This window comes from Peromyscus eremicus, chromosome 12, assembly GCF_949786415.1.
Source record: "Peromyscus eremicus chromosome 12, PerEre_H2_v1, whole genome shotgun sequence".
Lineage (NCBI taxonomy): Eukaryota > Metazoa > Chordata > Mammalia > Rodentia > Cricetidae > Peromyscus > Peromyscus eremicus.
The window spans coordinates 61,366,470-61,394,183 of record NC_081428.1 but is presented as its reverse complement, the minus strand read 5'-3'; the positions used below and the strand labels follow the sequence as shown (position 1 = coordinate 61,394,183).

Genomic DNA, 27,714 nt, shown 5'->3' with positions numbered 1-27,714 from the left:
GCCCCCGAATTTGGGATTTTTTTTTTAAGCAGTTATTTTTTGAAAAATAAAATGTAAAGGTGTTCATGGTCCAGATGTAATGATTAATACAGTGGAGTATCCTTTAGCACAAAAGACATGAATCTAAAACTACAGGAAGAAAATAATAATCATAGCCTATGTGTACTTCTTCAATGAACATTTATGTAATAGTGATATTATATACTGTTTGTTCTTGCTGGGAGAGGGTCTTCTGTGACTGTGCATCTGACTTTAGCCTTGAACTCCTGATCTTCTGTCTCCACCATTCACGTGCTGCAAGGTGTGTGCCAGTGTGCCTGGCACTAGGTACCTGTTTGGAGCTTTGAGACCGAAACATAGATAAAGCAAAAGACAGTTAATTTGGGAAAAATAGAATGGAAGTGTGCCAGATTTTGGCTAATATAAATAAATATACAGATAGAGCTGACACTGTTGTGGCATTCAGCTGTAATCCCAGTGTTTAGACGGCTGACACAGGAAGATTCCCAAGTTCAAGACCAGCCTAGGCTACATAGTGAGACCCAGTGATGGTGAGGAGGAGGAGGAGTGGGGAATTCAAGGTGGGAGAAAAGGTGGAAAGAAGTAGAGAGGCTGTTTACCTTCCATATAAGCAGACGGAATTTAGACGCCATTGGAAGAACTGGAGTTTTAAATTGCAGTGAAAAGTAAATGGAAAATAGAACTATGAATATAGTGAGAAGACCTTGTTTCAGCTGGGGAAGTTTTTTTGTTTTGTGTTTGTTTTTGTCTAGGAAGAGCTTTTTATATAAACATCTTGTTTAATGAACTAAAAGTAGCCAGCAGTCAATGAAAATAGGAAAGGTCAGAAATTCTACCTCTGGATTAGAAATGGTGAGCAGGAGCCTGGGATGAGAGACTGCCCAGCTTCATTAGATGCTCCTCTGCATTTAATTTTTTAAAATGTCTGTATATTCAGTACATTGAAAAGTATCTAACAAATTCAGGTTTGCACTTCTTACATCTGATTAGATCCTGGTGGGGTTCAGCATCTCTGTGTGTGCGTGTGTGTGCGCGCGCGCGTGTTTAATCAAAAAATGAATGGCTGCTTTGAAAATGTGTAGTTTAGAGCTGAGAGTTTATCTTGGTAGTGGAACACTTGGTTGGTACACGAAGACAAATGGGCAGAGAGGCAAAATAAATATCATTCAGTGGGATACACTGTAAGATTTATAAGCTTCCATTTTAAGAAAAAATTTCAAACCTAGGTGGCGTACTTCCACCACAAATGGAGGAATATTGACTGTATCCATTGACAACCCTGGAGCTGTACAGTGCCCGGTGTAAGTCTTTTTCTTCTTTCCTTTTTTTTCCTTCAGAATTGTAACCTCTTGATATATAATAGGAAAATGAAAAGTACTGGACTTGTGCTCAGAGTATACTGTCTAAATCAGGATAAAATGAGATGCAAAGATAAAGAATATTTGTGGCACTAATCAAGCCTTAAGTCCCAACACCTAGGAGGCTAAGACAAGAGGATTGCCATGAATTCTAAGACCAGGTTTAGATACATAGTGAGTTCAAGGTTATCGTGGACTAGCCATTTCACTATATGTATTCCCTAAAAACCATAGGTTAATTTATTTAAGGACGACAACTTAGAAATCGCCCATCGTTTGAGTTGTTAAAGCGTGTAGACAGGGCTGGAGAGATGACTTGCTATTCTTGCGTAGGATCTGAGTTTAGTTCCCAGCACCAACAAGGGAGATCACATGGTCACTGCACATGTGCTGCATATGTGTATGTGGAGGCAAACACGCCCACACATAAAATGGAGACAACGTTGTAAAAATGTAGTTATACCTGGAAGGGTATTCTGTGAACAGCACACATGTTGGTGTTAGCCTAGTAGTCCTTCAGGAGCCGGCACTTTGGTTTACTGTCTGAGAGCATAGTGTAATAGCCGCACTTTACTTGAACATGCGTAAAGAAATTCTGAGTACTTTTGTCTGGTAGACTAATTACAACTTTTTTTTCTTTGCTAGAGCTCAGAAACCACGATTAACTCGCACTGCTGTACCCTCATTCTTGACAAAAAGAGAGCAGTCTGATGTTAAGAAGGTTCCTAAAGGCGTCCCTCTACAGTTTGACATAAATAGTGTAGGAAAACAGGTAAAAAAAACAAAAACAAACACCTTTTTTCTTGTATTTCTTTGCACCACTCGCTGACAGCCTTCTGATAACCAAAAACACTTTATAGTAAATTAAAGAGGGTGGCCTAACCTCTTCCCCAGTCCCTAGGCAACTGCTAATCTGATTTTTGTCTCATAGACTGCCTGCTTTGACATTTCATTTAAATCGGATCTTGTGATATATGATCTTGTTACTGACTTCTTACACTTCCATAATTTATTTAAAGTTTCATCCATATTAGCATTTTCTTTTATTATTTGAATAGTGTTCATCAAATATACATGTCACATATTAGTATTCTTTAATTAGCTGGAAGTTTTTGTGTTCTTTGGCTACTACAAATCTGGTTTTTTTTTTTTCAGTCTTTATGTTAGCATGTTTTCATATATTTATTTATTTATTTTTGGTAGATGCCAATGGATATATTTGATAGATTTTTAGTAGACTGTGTGCTAACTCCACATTTAACCTTTTTAGGGACTACCAAGAAAGGTGGCTATATTCTTTTATATTCCTACAGCATATATGGAGTTTCTAAACTTCTCCACATTCCTGTCACTGTTATCATCTGTCACTTTGAGTATAGTGACAAGTGTGTGTAAAGTGATAGCTCACTGGTTTTGACAGGTTGTGTGTTATTGTATTCTTTGATCTTTTTAAATTTACTTAACTTTGGGGAGATAGAGCAATGACTCCATGGTTAAGAGCACTGACTGCTCTGCTGTAGGTCCTGAGTTCAATTCCCAGCACCCACATGGCTTCTTACAGCCATTTATAATGGGTCCTATGCCCTCTTCTGGTGTGCATATGTACATGCAAACAAAGTGCCCACAAACATAAAATACATAAATAAAAAATAAAGACTCCTTGGTTGATCAGTTGCTTTTTGAAAAAATTACTGAACTGTATAGTCAATCTGTGGATTCTTTAGGGTTTTTTATATAAATACTTGTTCATTCTCTAAATTCTCATTGACTACAGTGTTGGATAGGCATTGTAAGGCTAGTGTGCTTGCCATGCTCTAAAGCCTGAGGAAGAACATTGACAGTTTGACCACGGGTGTAATATGTTAGCAGTCGTTACACACCTTCACAGCTAAGCTTGCCCACTTCTCCGAGTTTGAACTCAGAGTATAGCTTTGCCTTTTCCCCTTTCTTTTTTTTTTTTCTCCAGGAACTGACCAGCCCTAAGCGTGCTTGCCCTGACACTCGGGGCCTTCTCACTCTTTGCTCTGAAAACACCCCACTCCTCTTCTAATCTGTTTTCAGGTCTCCACTGCTGACTTCCCATTTCCCTTCTCTGTCAGATGCTGGGAATTACAGCTTGCCTTACTGTAGTATTTCCAACTCTGAGTAAATAGATCTCAAGTTAAAAAATATAGATACATGTATATAGATATATTTTATATATCTACACACATATATAAAATACTGTTGGCTTTAAGTTTGTTGTAGATTCTCTTTATCAAATTGAGGGAACTCCCATCTTTCTAATTTGCTGAGAGCTTTTATCATGAATTTACATTGAATTTCATCATATGCTTTTTTGGAAAACAATTTGACAGAGATAAGGTCCTGGTATTTAAGGTTAGAAGTATCGGGGAAAACTTGGTTTTGTTTAATGAGAGAGTGTGTGATTAGCATAGACAAAGTCCTTGATATAGTTTCTAATACCAGACGTGGAAAAGAAAAGACAAATGTGTTCTAGTTTATTTTGATCTTTTTCTTAATTTCTTTTCTGTTTGGAAGCATGTTGTTAGTTGTTACTCAAACCAGAGTTTTAATTGAATTTTTGTAGGGCACTCAGTTAAAAACTTTGTTCTGAAATACTCAGTAGTTCTATTATTTTTTTAAGTCACAGTCTCATACTATAGCCTGGCTGACTTTATACATGATTTTCTTCCTGCCTCAGCCTCTTAGGATATTAAGAGTAGGCCATCATTTCTGGATAAAATAACATTTTTATTGTTTGTTGTTTTTTGAGACAGAGTCCCACTGTATATCCTTGGCTAGCCTGAAATTTGGTGTAGATCAGGCTGGCTTCAAATTCATAGATCCACCTACCTTTGCTTTCTGAGTGCTGTTATCAAAGGTGTATGCCAACACCAGTTGAAGTAACTCTTTAGCAAAGGCATCACCAGAATTTGTAACAGTGTTTGCAGAGCCCCAAATTAATTCAGTTAGCAGTATCTTGGATGTATGTTATAGACCATAGTAATAGTAGTATGTGTGTGTTTATATAGTATGTAATGTAGGCATTATAGTTATGGGAAGATAAGGATTCTTGGCCTACCTAGTTTAAGTTCTAGAGCTACTGATAGGCAGCTCAATTATATATGCCTTGTTTTTGTTAGAATTAAATTATACACAGAGTTCAAGATGCTAAGTATTGCTATTACTAATTACTATTAATCTTTAAATCACATATAAAGGAAATGTTTTTTTTCTGTCAAGTTAATTTTTCCCTCTTTTCCTGTAGACAGGGATGACTTTGAATGAACGATTTGGGATACTGAAAGAGCAAAGAGCCAGTCTCACATTCAACAAAGGAGGAAGCCGATTTGTAACTGTGGGATAAATCCATGTCAAAGGAACTCTTAAGTGTTGACTGTTTGAAAAGTTGAATTGCTTGAAGAGTTCATCAGAGAAGTTCAAGAAACTTTACTTCAGAATATTCACAAGCCTAAATAACTTTATTTTTGAAGGTTTTTTTTTAATGTATAAATAATGCCCTGAAAGAATAACAGGGAATATACCTATCTGTTCATAAAGATTTCATGGTTGGCCCAAACAAAGCAATTCTTTATTGACTTCTTAGATTCCTCGTGAAGCAGAAGGAAGACAGAAAGATAGACCTTGATTATTTTTATGAGTGTGCTGTGTAGGACCTCATCACTGTCGTCAGTTTTTAGACTCTGCCGTGGTTAGACTTGAGAAATCGGAATACCCTGTGCTGCTGTCACTTACCGCTCATGTGCAGGTACTAAGCACAGTTGCCGTCTTGTCATGAGTGGGGTTTGAACTGGGGTAGTTTAAAGTTTCAGTCTGCCTCTCAAGATTTATGGAAAGATTTAGAACTTGGCTCATTCTTCGGTTATTGTTAGATATTAACCCCCTGAGTTGTAAGCATTTAGTATTGAACTTTCAATAAGAATGTGGCTCTGAGGATTAGTCTCAGGTCACACCGTGTCAGGGCTGGGAACACTTACTTACAAAGTTATCTGACAGGGCCTTGCAGGAGACGCCCGGTACAAACCCTGATAGTTTGTCTTTAGTAAATGCAGAAGACACGAAAGGCAGTAGCAGATCGAAGGATTGGAAACAGTAAAAACATAAAAACCTGGGTCATAGTTACACTCTTTGGATTTTCGTGCCGTCTTGAGTCCACTGTCCATAGATTCTTCTATACATGATGCTTACAAGAATGTCACTTTTTGAAATGAATTGAATCTGTGGGTATTTTGACAATACACTTACTAGACATAAAGTCCTATGCTTCATCTTCAAAAGTTTTTATTAAAAAAGCTTTTAGGCTTGTTAAGTTCAATAATTTACAACTCCCCACACAAAAATCTACTTGTATATGTCACAAAGAGAAAAAAAAGAAAAATTATACTGAAGTTACACTTGACTGTACATGTTCACTGTATCCTGTATCACTCAAAGTTCAGGCAGTCTAGAGAGAAAGGGTTTTTCTCTTGCTCTGGAGGTCTGCTGTGCCAAGATAGTTCTGAGAGTCCTCACGTCATCATAAACTACATCATAAACTACAGTAAAATGCCAAAATGCAGCGACATATTCCAGCTACGGGTTATCGAGTAGTCATTTTGAAGCTTGACCTTTTGTTTTGCTATGATTTCAGATCTCTGAATGTTTAAGTATCTCTGCTGTTCATTTTTCCTGTAAAACAAGACAAAGTACTCTGCTTTCTGCCTGTCTTGATTGCATCCTAGACTTCATTGTCTTTGATGCTCCTTGAGTTTCTTACTGGCTTATGCTGGTCACGGGAAAATCAGCAACAATTTCGTGCATATACCAAAGATCTAAATCTGATCCTCAGTGTCGGTTATTGCCAGTACTTCTACTTGATAAGGGAATTTTGGAAGCCAATCACAGAATTTGAAAATAAACTCTAGTTTCTCCTTAGCTGTGATGTTTTTCATTGAGGCCAAGGACTCATTATAAAACATTTTGCCAATATGAATATTTATATTTGGTTCAGGAACAAAACATTTTAGAGTGGTTTGCTGGTAGCTTATTTTAAAGCAAAGGAAAAACAACTGAGCGTGAACACTATCTTTGGAACAATTTGTGAAAATACAGTATAAAAGTCTTTGTTTCCTGTTGTTTTAAATATTCTTATACAGAGGTTTTAGTAATTCCGTTTTTGGAAAATCTTAAAAATTGCCCAAATGTTGACACTAAGTACATTGGAAAACAGTTATCTTTGGTATAGTAAATGTTTGCTCTTCATACATCTGTTTTTTCTTTCAAGGTAAATTTTGCCTTTGATACAACTAAGTTAAAACTCTTGTGTGCTAACATGTTGTATATAAACAAAACAATATGCTTTGTTGGAGGAAAATTTTCTTTCTTGGAATGTGGTTGTAGTCATCCTTTTCAGTTTTTGAAGCCTTTTTTTTTTAATTTAAACAGGGTGCAACTTAAAATTTCCTTTGCATCAAGGTGTATGCAAAACATTGATGCAGTGCATCACAAAATGAAAGTTTGTATTTAATGAGGAGGTGCTTTACACTGTACTTTTTGGTGTTTTTTGGAAAAGTTACATTAGATTTATTCTGAAGCTGTTCATTTTTGACAAATAAAATGTAACAGGTTTCACATGAGTTATTCTGAGCTATAAAGATTTGAGTTGTGGTTTTTAGATTGTTCTGTGTTACGAAGCATTTTGTAGTGATTATATTTATTATTTCTAGGATCTGAAGTTAAGTCTACACTCCTGGTGTTCCTCTAACTGCCTTTGGGCCATTTTATGCATAGGTAACATGAGGTTCCAGCATAAGGTAACTGAGAGGAATTAAAGAGAATCAAGTTGTTTGCAGCACAGAGCACAAAACTAGATGAGCCTTTAGAGATCATCTGTTTTAGCCCCCCCCCCCCTTTTTTTTTTTACATCTTACCAGAGTGAGAACCAACATTTTCTAAGACTTAAATGGAGTGGTCATGTTTTGAGCCTCACATCTTATAATTCTCAGTGGACAATAAACTACTTCCCACATAGACGACAGTAGTTTTGTGGTATTTAACTTGTGAGACATCTAAGAATAGCCCTGTCTCAGCATTTGTGGCATGTTCAGTAAATCTGTTCTTCCAATGAGAATTCCTACTTTATTACTTTGATATTGAAGTTACTGAAGCTCATTAGGAAAGGCCAATGTTCCCAGTGTATACCAGGAAGAAGATTGCTAATTCTAGACTCCATCTCAAACACACACACACACACACACACACACACACACACACACACACACACACGTACGTGAATTTTTAAACACATAAACTTGTAATTTTATTATAATCAAATTATAAAATACTTTATATTTAAAAAACATAAGAATTGTTCTCAGTTGTTTAGTTTTGTTAGAGGTATGCATAATATGTTGCTGTCTGTAATTCACAATTTGGAGGTACTTAAGAGATTAGGCAAAGAAAATAGTTTACTCGTCACTACAAAGAATTCCATATATTTCACATGCAGGCAATATTAAAGCAAAAAAGAACTTCCTCCTTTCTGAGCAGTAGACCTTCCCCATTTAATTGGAATGATTTATTTTGCCACTATTAAATCTCAGTTGAAGATGGTTCTATTTGGAGCTTGAGGTTTGGGTGAGGGTGATATTACAGTCTCTGTCTCCTCCTCCCCCTCCCCTTTCTTCTCTCCTCCTCCTTCTCCAGGCTGTGCATCACATTGTTATGCTGCAGCTTTCCGAGTACTGAGTTTACAGGTGTGTGCCACAGTGCCCACTTTTGTCCCATTTCAAAAACTGGCTTATGTGTTTGCGCCTGTGTGTATGTGTATGCACTGTGTGATGGTGCCCATGGAAGCCAGATGAGGGTGTTAGATCCCCTGGGACTGGAGTTAGAAATGGCTGTGAGCAGCTTGATGTAGGTAGTGGGAATGGAACCTGTATCCTCTTGAAGAGCAGTGAAAACTCTTAACCATCTCTCCAGCCCCTTTGACATTTCAAGATGGATACTTCAGTAAACACCAAGCATTTGTGAAACGAATTTTGGATACTGTAGACCACTAAGAGATGTACAGATCTGCTTGGAAATTGTAGACTTCTAAGTATACTCACATGAGGTATACTAATATATACTATACTAAAGATGAATAGGAAGCTATTTACCTAGTGTGTGTGGCCATTAATGTCTACTTTCCTCCTTTTCTATTTCCTCAAATGAGAAGAAAATAGTATGAAACTTTGTTGCATTTTTTTTTTAATCCTTATTAAAGGAATCAGAAAGACAGGTGTGATGGTGCACGCCTGTGGTTCCGGTACTTGGGAGACAGAGGCAGTAAGACTGTTGTGTTCCAGTCTGCATAGTGAGTTCCAGGCCAGGCAGAACCAGGCCTGTGTCAGGAAAACCAAAACTAAAAGCAATGACCACACATTGTTGAATATTCAATGCCAAATTCGTTTCTTAGAGGATGTAGTACACCAAAATTTTAAACTTTAAGGAGTACCCACAGTGAACTTTTAATGACTTTTTCAACGTTCGTGAAATTTGCCTGTAGTATTGAATGAGTTAAGTTTTAGCCTATAAAGTAAACAGGAAGAGGGGAGTCTGCAGCTCCTAAGACTGAAAACCCACACTGCCTTTGTGTTAAGCTTCTCCTTAGAATGGTAGTCAAATACAGTAGTTAATTTCTATTTCCCTTTGGAGCACAACCTTTTTACAACTCTTTAAGTCTTCACTAATGTTGTTACAAACTCTCCACCAAAACTTCATTTTTTATAACCCGTAGCATGGTATCTATGAAGATTGAGGAGCTGGGTTTGATAGTGTATGTCTGTCATCTCAGCACTCAGAAAGCTGAGGCAGGAAAATCAAGTTTGAAGTCAGCCTGAGCTACATAGATACTTAGATAAAAAAAAAAAATGAGGGAATCAAGAATTCTACACATTTTGCATTTACTTCATAGTTGAAACCCCAAGTCTTTACACATCTCAAATGTATCCTTGATCTCACATCCCTTAACAACTTAAACGTTTTAGTGTGTGTGTGTGTGTGTGTGTGTGTGTGTGTGTGTGTGTGTGTGTGTGTGTTTGGCCTGTTTATTTACACACACACACACACACACACACACACACACACACTATGTGCATGCCTGGCCCTTGGTGAAGTCAGAAGAGGACATTGGATTTCCTGGAACTAGATTTGTAAGCCACCATGGGGGAGCTTAGATGGAACCCAGATTCTCTGCCAGAGCAACAAGTTGTAACCAGTGAACCAACAGTGCAACTCGGATTTAATTTTACATATTGTGCATGGTTTTCACATGTGCACATGTATTTGTGTGTCACACATGCACATGTATCAGCACATGTGGAAATCAGAAGATAGCTTGCTTTCTGAAGTCTCTCTGCTCCCACCACATGGCTTCTGGGGAGCAAATTCAGGTTGTCACCTTTGCTGTGCCCCCTGTCCCCCCCCCCCCCAGCTGTCTCACTGTTGTCCCATACAGGATTTAAATTCCTGTGCTCCAGTAATTCCCTGTTTTCATTAGTTCTATTCATTAGTTGCTTGATTGAGGCAGGACCCTGTTGTGAAAAATTCTAATTTCTCCCTCGACATTCTCTCTGGTGTTAATACATTATCTACTTCCCATCCTTTCCACACTTCCTTGTTACTGTTCATATGGTCAGCCCTCCCCAAATTCCCTGGGATATGGGAAGTTGGTATAGCCTCAAGTTTAATGACTTCAAGTCAGACTGGCCTCAGTTTAACACATCCGGTCAGTTCAGGATTAGCATAGTATGTTGGGATTGCAGGGGAGTGTGTATGTCCATAAGACAGAGGTCATATTACTAAGAACTTGTCAAAATTCATGCAAGTTTAAATGGCAGGAGTGCATTTGGGAAGGTACACCTGGCAATTCTGTAGGATTGTATAGAGTTTATGTGTGTGATGTGTGAGTGGGCACACACACAGGTCAGAATAGTTCTCACCTTCCACCTTGGGTCTGTGGATTAAACTCATGTTGTGTGACAAGCTCTGTCCCCCCCCACACACACACTGAGCCATCCTGCCAGTCCAGCTTAATCTTTTGTATTTTTCATGACAGGTATCCCTTTGTAGGTAGGCTGGCCTGGATCCTCTGCCTCAACCTCTCCAGTACCAGGATTACAAGCGTGTGCTACCATGCCTGGCTAGCTTATTACTTTCAAAGAACCATTTCAGAAAGACCAGAAAACACATACATTGGATAAGCATTACTTGACAAAGACTACATATTACTTGACATGCAGTGACCCATTAATAGACAATAATTTATTGTAGGGACTAGTTGCAAAAGAAACTAGTATGTCACATTGTGAAGAGCCAGACATGGTATCAGGTATCAAATACTTGCTTTGTATTCTCAGGGCTCAGAAGGCCAAGGCCAACCTGGGCTACATTGGGACTCTTATCTCAAAAGAAAAAAAAAAAAGAGGGAGGAGTTCATAGAGCAGTTCTCTTGAGCAGCCCTTACTAATCAACTTTATTATTGAAACATTTTTACAACTTGAACTTAGATACTCAGGAAAGTGCTTATCTGGGCTTCCTGAAGTTGGGCCTTGAATGATGAGTAACTTCTCACACCTCATATTTTCTTTCATGCTCTGCGATGGAGTTTCTCATTTGTGTATTAATGCTCTTACATGCATCAAAATCATACCTGAATATGTGTTTACTCATCTTCCGTTATGGACTTTGCCTCCCTCTGTCATCCCATCCTACTTCATAATTCTCCAGGTTTGGTTCAAAACCTCTTTCATCCTTGAGAGAGATTCCTTTGCTGTGAACTCTGGTAGATAATTCTCCCCTCTTCATGGTCAGCCTTTACTATTATCTTCCTGTAACTGGCCTCCGTGGATTCTGCAACAAGATTAGATAATTCTTTAGGAAAGAGACTTTATCTGACAGCCCTTAGTATTTTCCACAGCAAATTAAAATTAATGGTAAGTGAAATTTACGTCACATGTTAGGAATGGTTTAAGTTTAAAACAGATTTGGGAAAGTAAGATAGAGTGCAGTATAAGAGATGTCTAACTCGTTTGAGTGGTATTTTCACTTTTTCACTACTTGAATGGTTTCAGTTTGGTCTTTCGGTTCTAAACTTAATCCCTACATTTATATTACAGTCAGAGTGTTTTGTCTCTCTCAATTTTGGTTGCAGACTTGAATTTTAGACTTAAATATTCTTCGTTCTGCACTAGTCAGTGATAAAATCTGCACTAACAGCCATACTATTAAGATGCTTGTTTTCGTTAAGAGCTCTTTCTTTAAAAAGTAGAATCTAAAATACATAACAATTTCAACAAGAATTAGGGACTTTGTAGCCGAATCTTCGCACACAGCAGTTTCCCCCCTCAATAATATATATCTAATTCGTACATCCACCAGTCTTCTGGCGGTATGGTGACAAGTTGAGAGACAATTTCGGGCGCATCCCAGGGAGTCTCCTCTAACTGCCCAAGTTTCTGGCAGCGACAGTGCTAAGAACCTTTGCTGCTCAATGTAACCACCACTGAGGGAGGAAGACGGGGTGCTGCGGAGCGTTGTTAAAGATGGTTTTTGTGCCGGCCTTTTGGAATTCCGCTGGGAGCCCAGGTGGAGGGCTGTTGAAGCTCTGCGGCGTCCCGGTAGTTTCCCGAGAAATCCTCGGTGTGGGCGGGGCACCAGCGCGTCGCCGAGAGCCGTCTGGGGTCCGCGAGCCCCTTTCCCCGCCCACCCAGCGGTTCGGGTGGCGCATGCGCAGAGCCGGCCCGGAGAGTTGTCGGCTGGGAAATGGCGGCCGCGGGCTTGGTGGCTGTGGCCGCGGCTGCGGAGTACTCGGGCCCGGTGGCGTCCGGGGGGAACCTCTCCGGTGCTAACTGTGGGCCGAGCCCTGGGCTAGGCCCAGGTCCTGGCCCGGGCTCGTGGAGCCGCTCGGTCGACCGAGCCCTGGAGGAGGCTGCGGTCACCGGGGTGCTGAGCCTGAGCGGCCGGAAACTGAGGGAGTTTCCCCGGGGAGCGGCCAGCCATGACCTGACGGACACCACCCGGGCCGGTGAGCGGGGCGCGGGCATCCCTGCCGCTCGGGACCGGCGGGGTGGGGAGGGGCTCGTCGGGTGCGGGGCGTGTGGCGACCGCGCCCGAGGCTCCCGGTGACCGGGGTAACGGGGGAGGCTGGCGGGACCGCGCACCCTCCCGGCCTGGCCAGACCCGGAGCCTGGGGTGCGGCGGCGCGCAGCATCACCTCTGAAGCCGGCCAGAGGCGACTGAGGGATGATCTTTCTGGAGTCGCTGTCAGAAATGCCGCTGCCAGAGCCCCCCGTAGACTTTTGCCCCACCCCGGTGTCTGCAGGCCCCTTTGGATCTGGGCTGCCAAAGGGGCTCTGCTGAGAGTTGGGGAGTGTGGCACGCACGTTCTTCCACCGTAGTCCGGGTGACGCTGGCTGCACTGTCAGAGGACCCATGTCCGCGCTGGCGTTTGCCCCAGTGTGTGCGAGTCTGTGTGTGTAATGTGGACTCCGACGCTGTAACTTAATTCTCTGCCTCCGTCGGTTGACTTACCGAAAAGTAAACTTGTAAAAATAGCGCATCTTTAGGTGCACGTTACTTTCCGTCTTTCACTCTGACGTGCCCTCCAAGAAAACGTGAGAAGAAAAACTTCATAGGATATTGTCTACCTCATCTGTATTTGCTTTTCCCTTTAAAAACATTACTTCGCCTTATATTGTTTAAGACAGGAAAGAGAATGGGAATTAAGTATTATTTGGTTTCCTTAGTTGTGGGGAACAATGTATGGTGAGTGAGGTATTCAGCATACTATAATGTGTTCCTCTTGTGTTTAAAATTTAGTTTCCGCAGGGAGTAGATTAAGAATTGAGTCTTTATGTTTTACATAAATATAAGGGGAGAGGTCCCTTACGAAGTGGTTTGAATGTTTTGTGTTTCTGTAGTTAGTGAATGTGCAATATGCATTGTGTCATCTTCATTCTGCTCAATTTTAACATCTTAGAGTGAATACTTTCTTAAGCTTCTGTAGTCATCAAAGATTGGCAATCATTACATACTCATGTTGGAAAAATAAATAGACTGGGGCTGGTGAGATGGCTCAGTGGATAAAAGGACTCTTGCTGCCAAGCCTGACAGACAGCCCGAGTTTGATCTCCAGAACCTCAATAGTGGAAGGAGAGAACTGACTCCTTCCTGAAAGTTGTCTTCTGACTTACACACACACACACACACACACACACACACACACACACAGTGCATTAAACACTAAAAAGAAATTGAAAAAAAAAATGTTAAATTTCTGCTAAAAACTATTATTTCCAAAGAAACTTTTGTTCTGCTTATTTTGGGGAGTTGTTCTTTGAATATAATCTTTTTTTTTTTCTAAATGGTACAAATTTGCTAAGGTAAACATGAATTTTTAATATGTGTGTTGATAGGCATCATCTAAAATTGCCATTCAGACCTCTGCCTTCTTGATTCTGCTCAGGAGAGGCTGATTGGCAGAGTGATTTTTTTATACTTAGGTGAGTCATTTCAGTATTGCTACACTAAGCCTGAAGGTAAAGAAAAAGATGATTAGAGCATTCTATCTAGCTTATTATCTTATCTGCTCTTAAGTAATTCTAGGAGCAACAGTTTGAGCCATCAAGAAATAAAAGTTTTATTGACAAAGAAAACCAAACATTTCTGAGGAATAATATTTAACCTCAAGGAAAGTTTTCCTTTTTGAGCTCTGTTTTTTAGGTATATTATCATTCATACTTTAATGTTCTAGCTACTATATTAAATCAAAGGTTTTGTTGTTGTTGGTTGACGTTTTATCTGGTCAAAAGTATAAAAAAAGAGATTAAAAAGGTCACAAAGTATTTTATAACCTGTTAGACCAGATTCATTTCTAACTTCGGCAGCCCTTATAATTAGAGCAAAAATAGTTTTAAACAGGCAGTTTAATGTCAGTGACATAATTTATTGAGTGTTCATTATTTATTATTCATCTTTAAATGTTTAAACATATTGCCTTGTTAAATATATACAGCATATGGATTAAATATGATTACACCCAGTTTCATAGGAAAAATAACTCAGAGATATTCCTACTGCTGATAGACTTTTATCTGACTGTTTTCTCCACAGTATCAAGCAGCTTCGGTGTGCAGTGAGGCACTCTGCTCCTCCTCCTCCTCCTCCTCCTCCTCCTCCTCCTCCTCCTCCTCCTCCTTCTTCTTCTTGCAGAGAGTGAAAGCAAAGCTTAGAGATATTTAATAATGTGCTCAAAGACCTGTAGCCAGAGGACAAAGGAGGAGGGTGTTCTTTAGGATTGGAGTCCTGTTTGACATAACTCCAAAACCCATTCTTTTTTTGTAGGTACTTGATGAATCCAGACTAACTACTTTAAATGATGTGTGTTTGTATGTGTGTCTCCGGTGTGGGTATGTGCATATGAACACAGTGCAGGCGCTAAGGAGACCTACCAGAAGAGGGCATCAGCTCCTCTGGAGGGTGAGCTACCTGTTGTAGGTGCTGGGAATCAATTCAGGTCCTCTGCAAGAGCAGTATGCACACTTAACAACTGAGCCATCTCTGAAGCCTGAATTCAGACTTAAAATAGTTAAAATCTATTTTGCAGAGAGTAGATACTATAGAAAATTTAAAACCATGTAAAATTGCATAAAACTTGGCTCATAGATTGTTCTTTCATTAAGTATGGAATGTCCATGGTAGAATTGCTGTTTTCTAAGAATTTACATCCTAAGAAACAGCACTTATTACTACCTATACCATTTTCAACTCAGCATAATTAGAATTTGCTTGAGTTTTTTGCCCCCTTTGTTTAAAAAGGTAGATACTGCTGGGCATGGTCCCATATGCCTTTAATCCCAACACTCGGGAGGCAGAAGCAGGAGGATCTCTTTGAGTTTCAAGACAGCCAGGGCTACAAAGAGAAACCTTGTCTTGAAAAACAAAAACAAGAAACAAACAAGATAGCTGAGCTGTTAATAATGGAGGACCAGAAAGGTAATACTATTGCTAATAGCCATGCTTGGCACTTACTGAGCCCAGTCAGTGTTGTCAGTGTTACTGTGACAAAATACCAGTGATACTTAGCTTAGGAGGAAATGGAGCTGGAGAGATGGCTCAGTAGTTAAGAGCATATACCGCTCTTGTAGAGGACTGTGTTTGGTTCCCAGCACCCACAGCAGGCAGTTCATAACTGCCTGTAACTCCAGCTCCAGGAGATCTGAAACCTCTGGTCTTCTAAGGTACCTGCACTCATGTGCACACATTCCCCCACCCCCTCACATACACATTATTAAAGACGATTTAAAAAATAATTTTTTTTTAAAGGAGGAGCAAAGGCTGTTTGGCTCCTGGCTCCAGAAGTTTTAGTCCCTGGTCACTTTACCAAGTTACTGAAAGCAGAGGAGGTGTGCTAATCTTGTGATGGCCTGGAAACAGAGAACCAGGAAGGAGCTGGGCCCCCTGCATCCTCCTCGAGGACAAAACTCCAGTGACCCAACTTCCTAAGGGTTCCACCATTTCCCAGTAGCCTTCCAGGCAGGGGACCAAGCTTTCCACACTTGCACATTTTAACTGCAAACTACAGCAAGCTTTTCCCATAACCCAATATTGTGCTAAGGTAACTCACAAGCATACAGTTGTGTGAGGTGTGAGTACTAATTTATTTTCCCTCACTCCTCACATCAGAAAATTGAGACTCAGGAGATGTTACAGTTCAGTCAGGACTTCACAGCCAGAAAGCAACAGAACTAGGATTCAGATTCATATTTATCCAGACATGCTGGTATATAACTCTAACCTTTAGGAAGCTGAGGCAGGAGGATTAAGGGATTGAGACAGCTTGAGCTATTTAGGAGGTTCAAGGCTAGATAGTGAGACTCTGTCTCAGGAATAGTCATATACATAATATTCTAAAGCTTGTGTTTTTGATCACTGGATCATACAGGGTGAAACCTAAGATTTGTTTGCCTGATCCCCCATTGGTGTCATGATCGGTAGCACCCTATTTAGTGCTGTACAGCCACAAGCAAAGCCAACCTGATCCCCATTGGTGTCAGAATCGGTAGCACCCTAGTTAGTGCTGTACAGCCACAAGCAAAGCCAACCTGATCCCCCATTGGTGTCAGGATCGGTAGCACCCTAGTTAGTGCTGTACAGCAAGCCAACCTGGAGCTTTAGAGTAAAACTGGAGCTAGAGCATCAGTTCAAGAAAATGATAGTGAAAGTTAAGAGATTCCGAGTCTTTCTCCAAGAAAAGAAAAGTGAGTCTTTTCTGGCATTTTGAAAAGGAGGAAGAATCAGCCTGAGGAAAAGCAAATAAAATTTATTAACTAGGCCTGTTCCAGAGTTCATAGAATTCTAAAACTTGGAGGAGCTGTGGTACCCATCTGAGGTACTTTACAGATGAGAAGCCTCCTCGGTTTAAATGATGTGCTTTAGACTGTAGAGTGAGATGACCAGATAGGTAGTATTTCACAGACGGCAAACATGAGTCATAGTTGAACTGTAAGAAATGTTTTTGAATGGAAGACAGCAAGCAAGAAACAGGAGAGGATGGGGAGGGGGAGGGCAGAATCAGATTACACACTTGAAAAGAAAATAAATGGAGATGTAATGGGTGCACCAATGTAATGCAGTATCGTCAGTCATGAGAATTGAGATTCTAAAAAATGAATACTTATTTTCTAGGCAAGAAGAATGGAGACAGCTAAAATGCCATTTAATTTGTCAAGAATGCAATCTGTAACCCACAAAATGATGGTTTTATAAGCCTTGGAAATATGTACTAGAGCGCCAGGTCTTAAGTGGAAATCATGTGGATTTTTTTTTTATATCAATCACGATACATGTATGTTCATGAATTTTTCTAGAAGTGTACTTTTCAAGGTGATAGTCACTAGCCGTAGATGCTATTAAAATAAAAATATTTTAGATCTAGTGGAACATGCCTGTGATCCTAGCACTTAGAAGGCTGCAGCAGGAGGATAGGGAGTTTAAGACCGGCCTAAGATAGCTGGGGAGACCGTTTCAATCAAGCAATGAATGAATGAATGAAACTGGGTATGTGGCTGGACTCCCAACCACTCAAGAAGCTAAGGTGAGGGATTACTTGAGCATAAGAATTTGAATCCTGTATCAGACAACAGTGAGCAACACAGTGAGATGTTATCTCAAATATATCTATTAAAAATAAAAGATTAGCCAGGCAGTAGTACTCACGCCTTTAATCCCAGCACTCCGGAGGCAGAGGCAGGCAGATCTCTGTGAGTTCGAGACCAGCCTGGTCTACAGAGCGAGTTCCAGGGCAGCCGAGGCTATACAGAGAAACCCTGTCTCGAAAAAACAAAACAAAACAAAACAATAGAAGATTTATTAGGCTGGCGAGATGGCTCAGTGGGCAAAGACACTTGCACCAAGCCTGATAATTTTTTTTAACTTTCTTTTTATTTATTCTTTGTGTCTTTTACATCATATATCTGGATCCCATTCATTTCCCTTTCCCTTCGTATCTACCCTCTGCCCTTGCAACACCACCCCCCACCCAAAATAAAATCAAATTTAAGAGAAAAAAAGAAAAATCCCATCATGGAAGCTGTAGTGTGACTCAGCGAGTTACACAGTAAACCCTCTTGTCCATACAGCTTTACTTGTGAGTGTTCACTGCAGAGATGATTGGTCTGGTTCAAGGCCTCTGGTTTCTGCTACACTATCGCCACTGGGACTCCTCTTGGATATCCTGTTGTTGCCCTGTGTCCTGGAGATCCTGCAGCTTTGTGTCTGCAGGACCGGTCGGTCCCTTCACATGCTCCAGCAGATCACAGATGGGGTGGGTGTGGGGAACTCATACTCCTGGTTCTGGGCCTAGGTAGTTGCAAGGTTGGTCAACCACCATCTCTCCCCCATCCTCACCACCAGGATAAGCTCTCCAGCATTGCCAGGGCTAGTTCACCCCTTACAGCGATTTGCAAGGGGCAGGGCCCATTCTCCTGCTTTCACTTCAGGGTGGGCTCTCCCACACCTGGACCATCAGGGCTCTGGACCATCACAGCTCTACTGTGTTGCCCAGGCGAGGGGCCACTCTCCTGAGTGCGGCAGCTGATGAGAGACAGAGACAGTTCTTCTGCTCTTATGACCTTAGGGCCAGCTCTCCCACTTGGAGGGGTGAGGAGAGATGATCCTCTCCCCTGCCTACACCACCATACGGCAGATGAGGGGCAGGACCAGATCTCAGATGTTCCACCCACAAGTTCTCAGGGTAGGTTCACCTGTACCCATCAATAGGGTCAGCTCTGCTGTGCTGGTCAGGCAAGGTGCAGGGCCCACTTTCTCAAGTGAAGCCTGATCATTTGAATTGATCCCCAGAACCTATGTCCTGGGAAAAAAGAACTAACTCCAGCAAGTTGTCTTCTGACCACACACACACACACACACACACACACACACACACACACACACACACAAGAAATGTAAAATTTAAAATCTGAACTGCAGAGTTGGCTCACTGGTTAGAGCACTTGTTGCTCTTGTAGAGGATCTGGGTTTGGGTGTCAGCACGCACATGTAGCTCACAATCATCCATAACTCCCGTTCTAGGAGGTCTAACACCCTCTTCTGACTTCTGCAGGCACCAGGCACACATGTGATAACCATATGTACATGCAGGTAAAACACTTAGACACCTAAAATAAATCTTAATTTCAAGTAGAATATTTGCCTAGCATGTGTAGCATACTACATCTTATATCCAGGATGGATGGGTGAGTGGGTGGATAGATGGATGGATAGATGGTTTGATAGATAATTGATTCTTGAGATACATTTCAGGTGCTCAGTAGACATATGTGTCATATTGTTCAGCACATTGGACAGTCCTTGTCTGTTATATTGAACTGCACTGATAAAACTTCTTTAAATCATCAAATAAATAAATAGAACCTTTTATCACTATAAGAATTGTATTTGGCAGTGATATTGAGGCATAATGAGTGGAACTGGAATTTTCCATATTGTTTATGTTATAAATCATACGTTAACAGTTTTATTATACCCATGAAAATAGTAAGCCCGCAGTGTGACAGCTGTTAAGTAAAGGCTTAGAAGGTGAGGGCAGAGGCAAAGGGATGGTGATGTCAAAGCAGGACTCAGTTCTAAGTGCCTCACAAGCATGCCACCAGCGAGGTCTATGCAATTTTTTCTTTCATAAAAATAGTGGGTAAAGTGTTTGTCTTGCAAGGCTAATGACCAGTTCAGGTCCGCAGAACTCAAGTAAAAGCTGGACACAGTTACAGTAGCATTTGTAATCCTGCATGCCCCATCAGGTAGTGGGAGGTGAAGACAGGGGAAGCTTGCCAGTCTGTGTGAAGCGGGTGAGTAAGAGACCTGTCTCCAAGTGGAAGGCAAAGACTGATGCTTGAGGTTGCCCTCTGACCTCCACATCCTTATGCCTTCAAATACACACACACACACACACACACACACACACACACACACACAAAATCTTAGACTTATTTCCTACAAAAGCAACAGACAACACAACAGATTTTCCACTGAAGACATGTTTTAGCAAACAGTTTGCACATCATAAGAAGAAGCCACAATGTGAAAGAAGGCTTATTTCCAAAAAAATACATATGGTATGTAGAACATCATAGGATTTCTGCAAATAAAAAGAGAACCCGTAAGAAAACTGAGGAAGCATTTGAGTTGATGCTTTACCAAAGAGGAATTCCAAATGGCCAGTCAATATGTGGGAAAGTGCTCAATCTCCTCAGTAATCAAGGGGATGGAAAATAACCACACTTAGGTACCACTTAGAGAGCTGATAAAACCACACCCAAGGGAGAATGTCAAGAGTGGGGACAGTCATGCACTGCTGATGGAAGTGAGAGTGGATATCAGCACTGACTTTGAAAACAAGTTTGGATTATCCAGCATAGTTAAAAATGCATATGCTCAGCCGGGCGGTGGTGGCGCACGCCTTTCATCCCAGCATTTGGGAGGCAGAGGCAGGCAGATCTCTGTGAGTTCGAGGCCAGTCTGGTCTACAAATAGAGTTCCAGGACAACCAGGGCTGTTACACAGAGAAACCTTGCTTTGCAAAACAAAAACAAAAACAAAAGCAAATGCTCTGTTTTCTAGAAAGTCAACTCTGAGATACATACTCCAAAGACACTTGTGTTTATGGAAGCTGTGTTTATGAATGCATGTGTACATCATGTAAGTGTTCACAACAGTATACATATTTGACAATTCAAGTGCTTATCAGTAATAGATGAATCAATTGTGATACATCTGTTTATGTGACTTCCCAGCAGTGAAAATGAATGAGCCACAAATGTGTTTATTACATGGATGAACCATAGAAAGAATGCTGGACACGTGAAGTTTGACACAATATGTGTAGTTCAAATATATTTTTTAAGTTCAAAAGCAGGAACAATACATTAAAGTTATAAAGAAAAATCAAGGAAGTGTTTACCTTAAAAATCAGTGTGCTGCCGGGCGGTGGTGGCGCATGCCTTTAATCCCAGCACTCGGGAGACAGAGCCAGGCGGATCTCTGTGAGTTCGAGGCCAGCCTGGTCTACAAAGTGAGTTCCAGGAAAGGCGCAAAGCTACACAGAGAAACCCTGTCTTGAAAAACCAAAACAAACAAACAAAAAAATCAGTGTGCTGGTTCCACAAGGGAAGAGGAAAGGAGTCAGGAAGGGTTGCATGGGTTGAGGTCAGATGTACTTCTGAAGCTTAGGAATCAGGGTTGTCCAACTCATAGTCAAGTGACTGCTGGGTCATAAAGTAGTTTTGTTATAGAGTGCAAGACTTACCTTTTCTCGACATCCTCATTAACACTTGTCTTTTTTTTTTTTAAATATAACCATTCTGACAGGTGGTGAGGTATTTTGTGTTCTTTATTTTTATTTTTTATTTTTTTTCTGTTTTGTTTTTGAGACAGGGTTTCTCTGTGTAGCTTTGGAGCCTGTCCTGGAACTCACTCTGTAGACCAGGCTGGCCTCGAACTCACAAGAGATCCACCTGCCTCTGCCTCCCAAGTGCTGGGATTAGAGGCGTGTGCCACCACCGCCTGGTGTGTATTTTTTTATTTATTCTGGTAATTAGTGATAATTGAACACCCCTCCCCCTTTAATTATATCTATCTAGCTTCTTTGTCCATTTAACTTTTTATTAATTTTGTGTGTGGGTACAAAAGTGCCACCTGTGTATATGTAGGGCACTGGACAATCTACAGGAGACCATGTGGGCCCCAAGGATTGAACTCAGGTTGTAAGGCTTGGTAGCAACAGCTTTTACCAGACAAGCCATCCTGCCAGCTGTCTTTGTCCAGTCTTTTTTTTTTTTTTTTTTTTTTTTTTTTCTTTTTCTTTTTTCCTTTTGATTTTTCGAGACAGGGTTTCTCTGTGTTAACAGCTTTGGCTGTCCTGGAACTCACTCTGTAGACCAGGCTGGCCTTAAACTCACAGAGATCCTCGTCCTCCCAAGTGCTGGGATTAAAGGCATGTGCTGCTGCACCTGGCAGGTCAGCATTCTTTAAAGATTTAGTTTTGTTATTTTTAATTGCTGTGTGTGCACAAACCTGCCGGAGCCTGTAGAGTTCAGGGATATTGGAACCCTCTGGAGCTGGAAGTAAGTAGTTGTGAGCTGCCTGACCTGGGTGCTGGGAGTCCAAGTCTGCTCTTCTGGAAGAGCAAACAGTACATGCTCTTAACTGCTGAACCATCTCCGCAGTCCCAGGTCAGTATACTTTAAATGCAGTGAAATCATTAGGTCCTGGGCTTTTGTTTGATGAGAAACTTTTTTGTTACTGAGCCATTCTCTTTAGTCTTTATTAATCTGTTCAAAATACATTTCTTTGTTATTCATATGTGATGAGTTGTGTTTTCCTAGGAAATTTATCCATCCCTTAAAAAAACAAACTGGTAGATGAGAAAATGAGATTGGGAAATGATAGCTGACTTCTTTGTAACTAGGTTTAGTGCAGAATTCAATCAGAACATCCTTAAGGATACTACTAGTGATTTTATATCTCTTTGGTGTAAAAAAGACAGATAGACCTTCTTTAATTGATGTCATAGACAATTAGTACCCAAAATAAAACCATAGCAATATAACAGTTTCTGAGTCTGGCAAAGTTGTAAGGTCCTTACAAAATAAAATAGGGTTTCTATGTTTATCTGGTATATATAATTTGATAATTGTGCAAGTCTCATTTACTTTTAAGAGAATAACAATAACATGCTGATTTTTTTTTTCCCCCGAGACAGGGTTTCTCTGTGTAGCTTTGCGCCTTTCCTGGGACTCACTTGGTAGCCCAGGCTGGCCTCGAACTCACAGAGATCCGCCTGGCTCTGCCTCCCGAGTGCTGGGATTAAAGGCGTGCGCCACCACCGCCCGGCTTTTGATTTTTTTTTTAAGATAGGGCCTTATATAGCCCAGGCTGGCCTCAAACTCTTTATAAATAGCTTAGATGTCTTTGAAATCCTGATCTTCTTCCTCCTAAGTACTAGGATTATAAGCATGTTCTTGCTTTTCTTTTCTTCTTTCTATGTAGTAAACTGGCCAGTTTAGTTAGTAAGTTAATTAGTTTCATTTAGTTTACCTTACCTCACACTGTAGCCCAGGCTGTTCTGGGTCTCCAGCTGTGAGCCCCTGCTGGCAGCTGAGGGCTGTTGCATTATCAAGTGAAAGCCTATAGCCTGTCGGTTGTCAGGTGAGCATGTGTGAATCCTGTGTCCCTTTTAAAGCCGTGCAGCCCTAGGAGGGGACCTGTAGAGTCTGAGTCAGACAGGGTGGAGTCTTAAAGGTGCATGAGAAACAAGCCTCCTTCCTAATGGTTCAAGGTGCAGAAGATGGACAAGAATGGACAAGAGCCATCTCTTAGGAAAGAATTCCTAAGGCTTTATTATTTTAAAATTTAAATAATTTTTAAAACTTAAAATTTTAATAATTTAAAATAATGGAGGATAATAATTTTTCATGTTTTTTTTTTTGAAAGTCTGCTGCTCTTTCACATGAAATGATTAAAGTTGTCCTTAATGTCATTCGGTCTGGCTTTAGCTGCCATGTAAAATGATAGAAAATGAGGCTCCAGAAGTCTTTATTCTTTCGTTCACTAAAAGGAACCAAGGCTCTTTAAGGATAAGAGTGCCTCATTTAGAGGACATGTGAAGCAAGTTGGACATAGAAAAGGTTTTATTCTTGGCCTGCACCTCCTATGTTTTTCAGGAGCAGGGTTGGGGAAGCAGGCCTGCCACGTGATGTAGGCAGTGACGCAGGCACATGGGCTGTGACAGGTGTAATCACTTATACATATCTGTAGGAATGGGGAAGCATAGGAGGTGAAGTACTGACCGTACTATGAAAACACTTTTCGAGAAGCTTTGCTACATGTTTAAAAACTTTCACACAAATACACACACACACACACACACACACACACACACACACACACACACAGATATATAGAGAGAACAAAGGAAAACTAGATGTGGTGGTGTATGCCTGTAATACCACAATACCTGAGAGGTGGAGGCATGAGGTTCAGTTCAAGGTTATCCTCAGTTGGTTGTATGGCAAGTTCAAGGCCACCCTTGGCTATGTAAGACCCCATTTAAAACCAACCAACCAGCCAAAAAGAGGAATAAAAATTTTGGGAACAGGGAGATTAGGATAGGGAGCATGAGTAAGACTCAGAAAGCCATTATAATTGCTTTTAACCTTCCTATTTGTATTAGTCCCTTTTCCATTGCTGTAGAGTACTGTATAAAGAAAAGGGTTTATTTAGCTCACAGTTCTGAGGGTCTGAGAGTATGTTACCTACTTCTGCTTAACTCTCTTCAGGGCCTCATGGTGGTGGCATACAATGGCACATGCAGAAGAAGTCACATGACAAGACAGGAAGACACAGAGCAGGGAAGGGCTAGTACTGCACTTTTATAATAGCTCACTCTGAAAGGAACTAACCAGGGTCCCACAAGAGCTACTGTAATACCATCCAAAGGCAGTGTCCTTACCTTGCAGTAAGCCCCAGCTCGTAGACTCCACCATGTTCCATTGCCACACTAGGGACCAGGTTTTCAACACATGGACGTACTGCAAGCACACTCAACCATATCCAAACCACACTGTCTCAAGATCTGAAGGGAAATCCAGCTCAGTGAGATTGCAGCATAGCACAGATACCTAACCTGTAATCCTTACCTATCTCAAGAGTCGTATTTAGTAAGAGCCTCTGTGAAGAGAGACTGATTTAATGATAGGATCTGTGTTAACCCAGGTTCTCTGGAAGAAGAGGACCAGTTGAATGCATATGTAATTATATAGGGGATTTATTACATTGGCTTACATCATTAGAGGTCAGAGACTCCTACAGTGGCCATCTGCAAGCTGGAGAGCAAGGGAAAGCAGTAGCTGTACAGTCTAAAGCTGGAAGCCTTTGCGTAAGAGGGGCACCCAGGGGAGTCTGGTGTGAGTGAGTCCAGTTTAAAGCTAAAGAAGCAATGGCAGCAGCAGAAGTTTGTCCCCACTCAAGAAAAACTGAACTTGCCCACCAAGGAGACTTCCTCTGTCTTCTTTACGTGTTCTTCCCAAGCTTCCATCCCATTGGACAGTGCAGTAGACACTAATGGATCACCTCCAATAATTGCTGACCCACATGCAAATAGCCTGACAGATAACACCTTGATGGACATCAGCAGTTTTTCTAGGCATCTGTCAATCTGGTCAAGCTGACAACATCACAAATATCTTATTAGGTGGTACCCCAGATATGATCCCTGGTTTGGAGTAGGATAGTGCATACTTGGTTTTGGGCATCATCATCATCACTGTTGAAACTGGGTCTCATGTATCGTAGACTAGCCTTGAACTCTTGATCTTCATACCTCTGTCTCCTGGGTGTTGGAGCTCTTGAGTGTATCACCACATCCTATTTCTTATTTATATTTTTAAAGCAGGGTTTCATTGTGTGTCCCCTACTGGCTTGAAACTTGCCATGTAGCCCCGACCGGCCTAGAACTTGTGATCCTCCTGTTTCTGCTTCCCCAGTGCTGGAATTACAAGGCTTATACACAACCTTTGGCTATACATTTTAAAATCATGTATAGGATAGTGATTTGTACACAAGAGTTGGAAGATTTTTGCATTGACCTTGAGTTCAAAGAAATTAGAGCTTGGCTTTCAATAGCACTAACCTTAACTGGCATTCTCATCTGTGCACTGTCTGCCTGGTAAAGAGGCTTACAGTTTGAGATTACAACCATATGGAACAAAGTAACAAAGGTGCCATTGTTTTTATGTGCTTGGCACTTCCCTTTTTTATTTTTCAATTTGGGCTTTTTGAAATAAAGTCTTACTGTGTGTTCTGGTTGTCCTGGAATTCACCATGGAATCTAGGCTTGCCTCAAACTTGTAGCCATCCTCCTGCCTCTGCCTTCTACCTTTTCTTTCTTTTTTTTTATATTGCTAGTACCTAGGCTCTAGTATATGTTAGGCACTTGCTGACATACTAAGTTATTACTTCTAAGCGGTATTGTATTTTCCCAGAATGCTTTATTGAAGGCATTTATTTTTCCTATTGCATGATTTAATTCCCTCCTAAATGATACTTTATTTTATCTTGATTTTATTTGTGTTATTTTAAGGGTTTTCTGTTAGTTTTTCTTTTTCTTTTCTTTCTTTTTTTTTGTTGAGGTGGGATGAGGCAGGTCTGTCTGTGTGTGTGTGTGTGTGTGTGTGTGTGTGTGTGTGAATGAATTTGTGCATACATGTGCATGCCAGTGTGTGTGTAGAGTCAGTTCTCTTCTTCTATCATGGGGGTCCTGGCATTTAAACTCAGGTCCTCAATCCTGGTGGTAACTGCCTTTACCCATTATCATCTTGCTGGCTGTGGGGATTTTCTTTTTAAAGTTGTAGATAAATTCTTTTTTTATTTTTAGGCTTCCTGTTAGTTGAAGTAGCTATCAAATAGTAATGTCATGCTTTGCTGCAGTATTTCCATGATTATAGTAATGGGCGTTGTCACCGTGGGCATGTGCTAACACACCCAGTTCATAAGTCATCTGTTTTTGGACATTATTAATTTATGTACATTTGCTTAGAAAATCAATTATGTTTGAAAACAGCCTTATTTCTTTTTCACAGTTATGCTTTCCATATATCCTCTGAGTGGGATGCTGAAAAATGTATGTGGGCTGATAAAATTTTGGTGCATATTTCCAAAACTGGGCTATGAAAAAATGTTGTAAGGAAAATTATCTAGAGAAATGAAAAATAAACTCAGAACTACAACTGAATTTATCTCTCTATTTATCTCTCTTTGGTTTTGGTGACATACGCTGGACTGAGAACATCTATGACACCAAAGACAGAACAATATGTAACAAGAGGGAACTCTGAAAACAACAGTAGTATGATAACAAAACAAGAAAAATAATTCCAAAACTTAGAATTGATATCCGTCTCCTGCCTTTTTTAAAGACTGCCTCCTGTAGCCCAGTCTGGCTTCTAACCTGCTGTGTAGTTTGAGTGTTTCCCTCAACTTCTGATCCTCTTGCCTTTGTCTCCAGAGTGTTCGGATTATAGGACTTTGTGCCAGCCAGGCTACATCCCCAGTCCTGGTTGGTTTTGAGATAGTTTCATGTAGTTTAGACTGGCCTCTAACTTTCTGCTTCTAGGAGGATGACCTTGAACTCTACCCTCCTGCCTCTACCTCCTGAGTGCTGGGTTTACTGATGTGTGCCACCATTCCTGGCTTTTAAAGGTAGAACCAAGAGAAAGTAGATTTTGGTTGTTGAAATCATGGTGTGTAGTATTTATTAAAGCAGCCCCGGTGAGCTCTATATTCTGTCCTCTCTTACTGCTATACGGTTTGTTCTTTTATTGCTTCCTTTCTGTTAGAGAACTGCTTTTAGTCGTCATCCTTTTAGCTTTCCCTCTTCCTTTCCTGAAGGATGTTTTTTCTAGATACAGTTCTGGGTGAGCAACTGTTTTCTTTCAGCGTCTCAGAGATGTCCCCCCTTTTCTGTCCTCATGGTTCAGTGTGGTGTTTACTGTCATTCCTATTCTTTCTCATTATTTTCAAGATTTTTCTTTATCTTCAGCTTTCCAAAGTTTAGATATCTCATATCTTAATGTCACTTTTCTTCTTTTTAAAATTATTTGGGGTTTGCTCAGTGCCTCGAGTCTCTGAATTTATTACTCCCAAACTGAGGAAGCATCAGTCACTGGCTTTTCCAGCCGCACCCTCCCGTTCTCACTAATGACTTGAGGACTCTTTA

General features: G+C 40.8%; 2 protein-coding genes across 13 annotated transcripts in view; both read left to right on the top strand.

The window, feature by feature from the left end:
* Fyttd1 (forty-two-three domain containing 1) overlaps positions 1-7,018 on the top strand; it is a 48,911-nt gene extending 41,893 nt beyond the window's left edge. For all 3 annotated transcript variants that reach the window (XM_059277297.1, XM_059277296.1, XM_059277295.1), the window contains exons 7-9: positions 1,248-1,322; positions 2,025-2,151; positions 4,651-7,018. In XM_059277297.1, the coding sequence (XP_059133280.1) occupies positions 1,248-1,322; positions 2,025-2,151; positions 4,651-4,749 (301 nt within the window). In that variant the 3' untranslated portion in view covers positions 4,750-7,018. The remainder of the gene's footprint in view (positions 1-1,247; positions 1,323-2,024; positions 2,152-4,650) is intronic.
* A 5,155-nt stretch (positions 7,019-12,173) lies between these two features.
* Positions 12,174-27,714, top strand: part of Lrch3 (leucine rich repeats and calponin homology domain containing 3) — a 112,216-nt gene continuing 96,675 nt past the window's right edge. For all 10 annotated transcript variants that reach the window (XM_059277625.1, XM_059277620.1, XM_059277627.1 and 7 more), the window contains exon 1: positions 12,174-12,450. In XM_059277625.1, the coding sequence (XP_059133608.1) occupies positions 12,189-12,450 (262 nt within the window). In that variant the 5' untranslated portion in view covers positions 12,174-12,188. The remainder of the gene's footprint in view (positions 12,451-27,714) is intronic.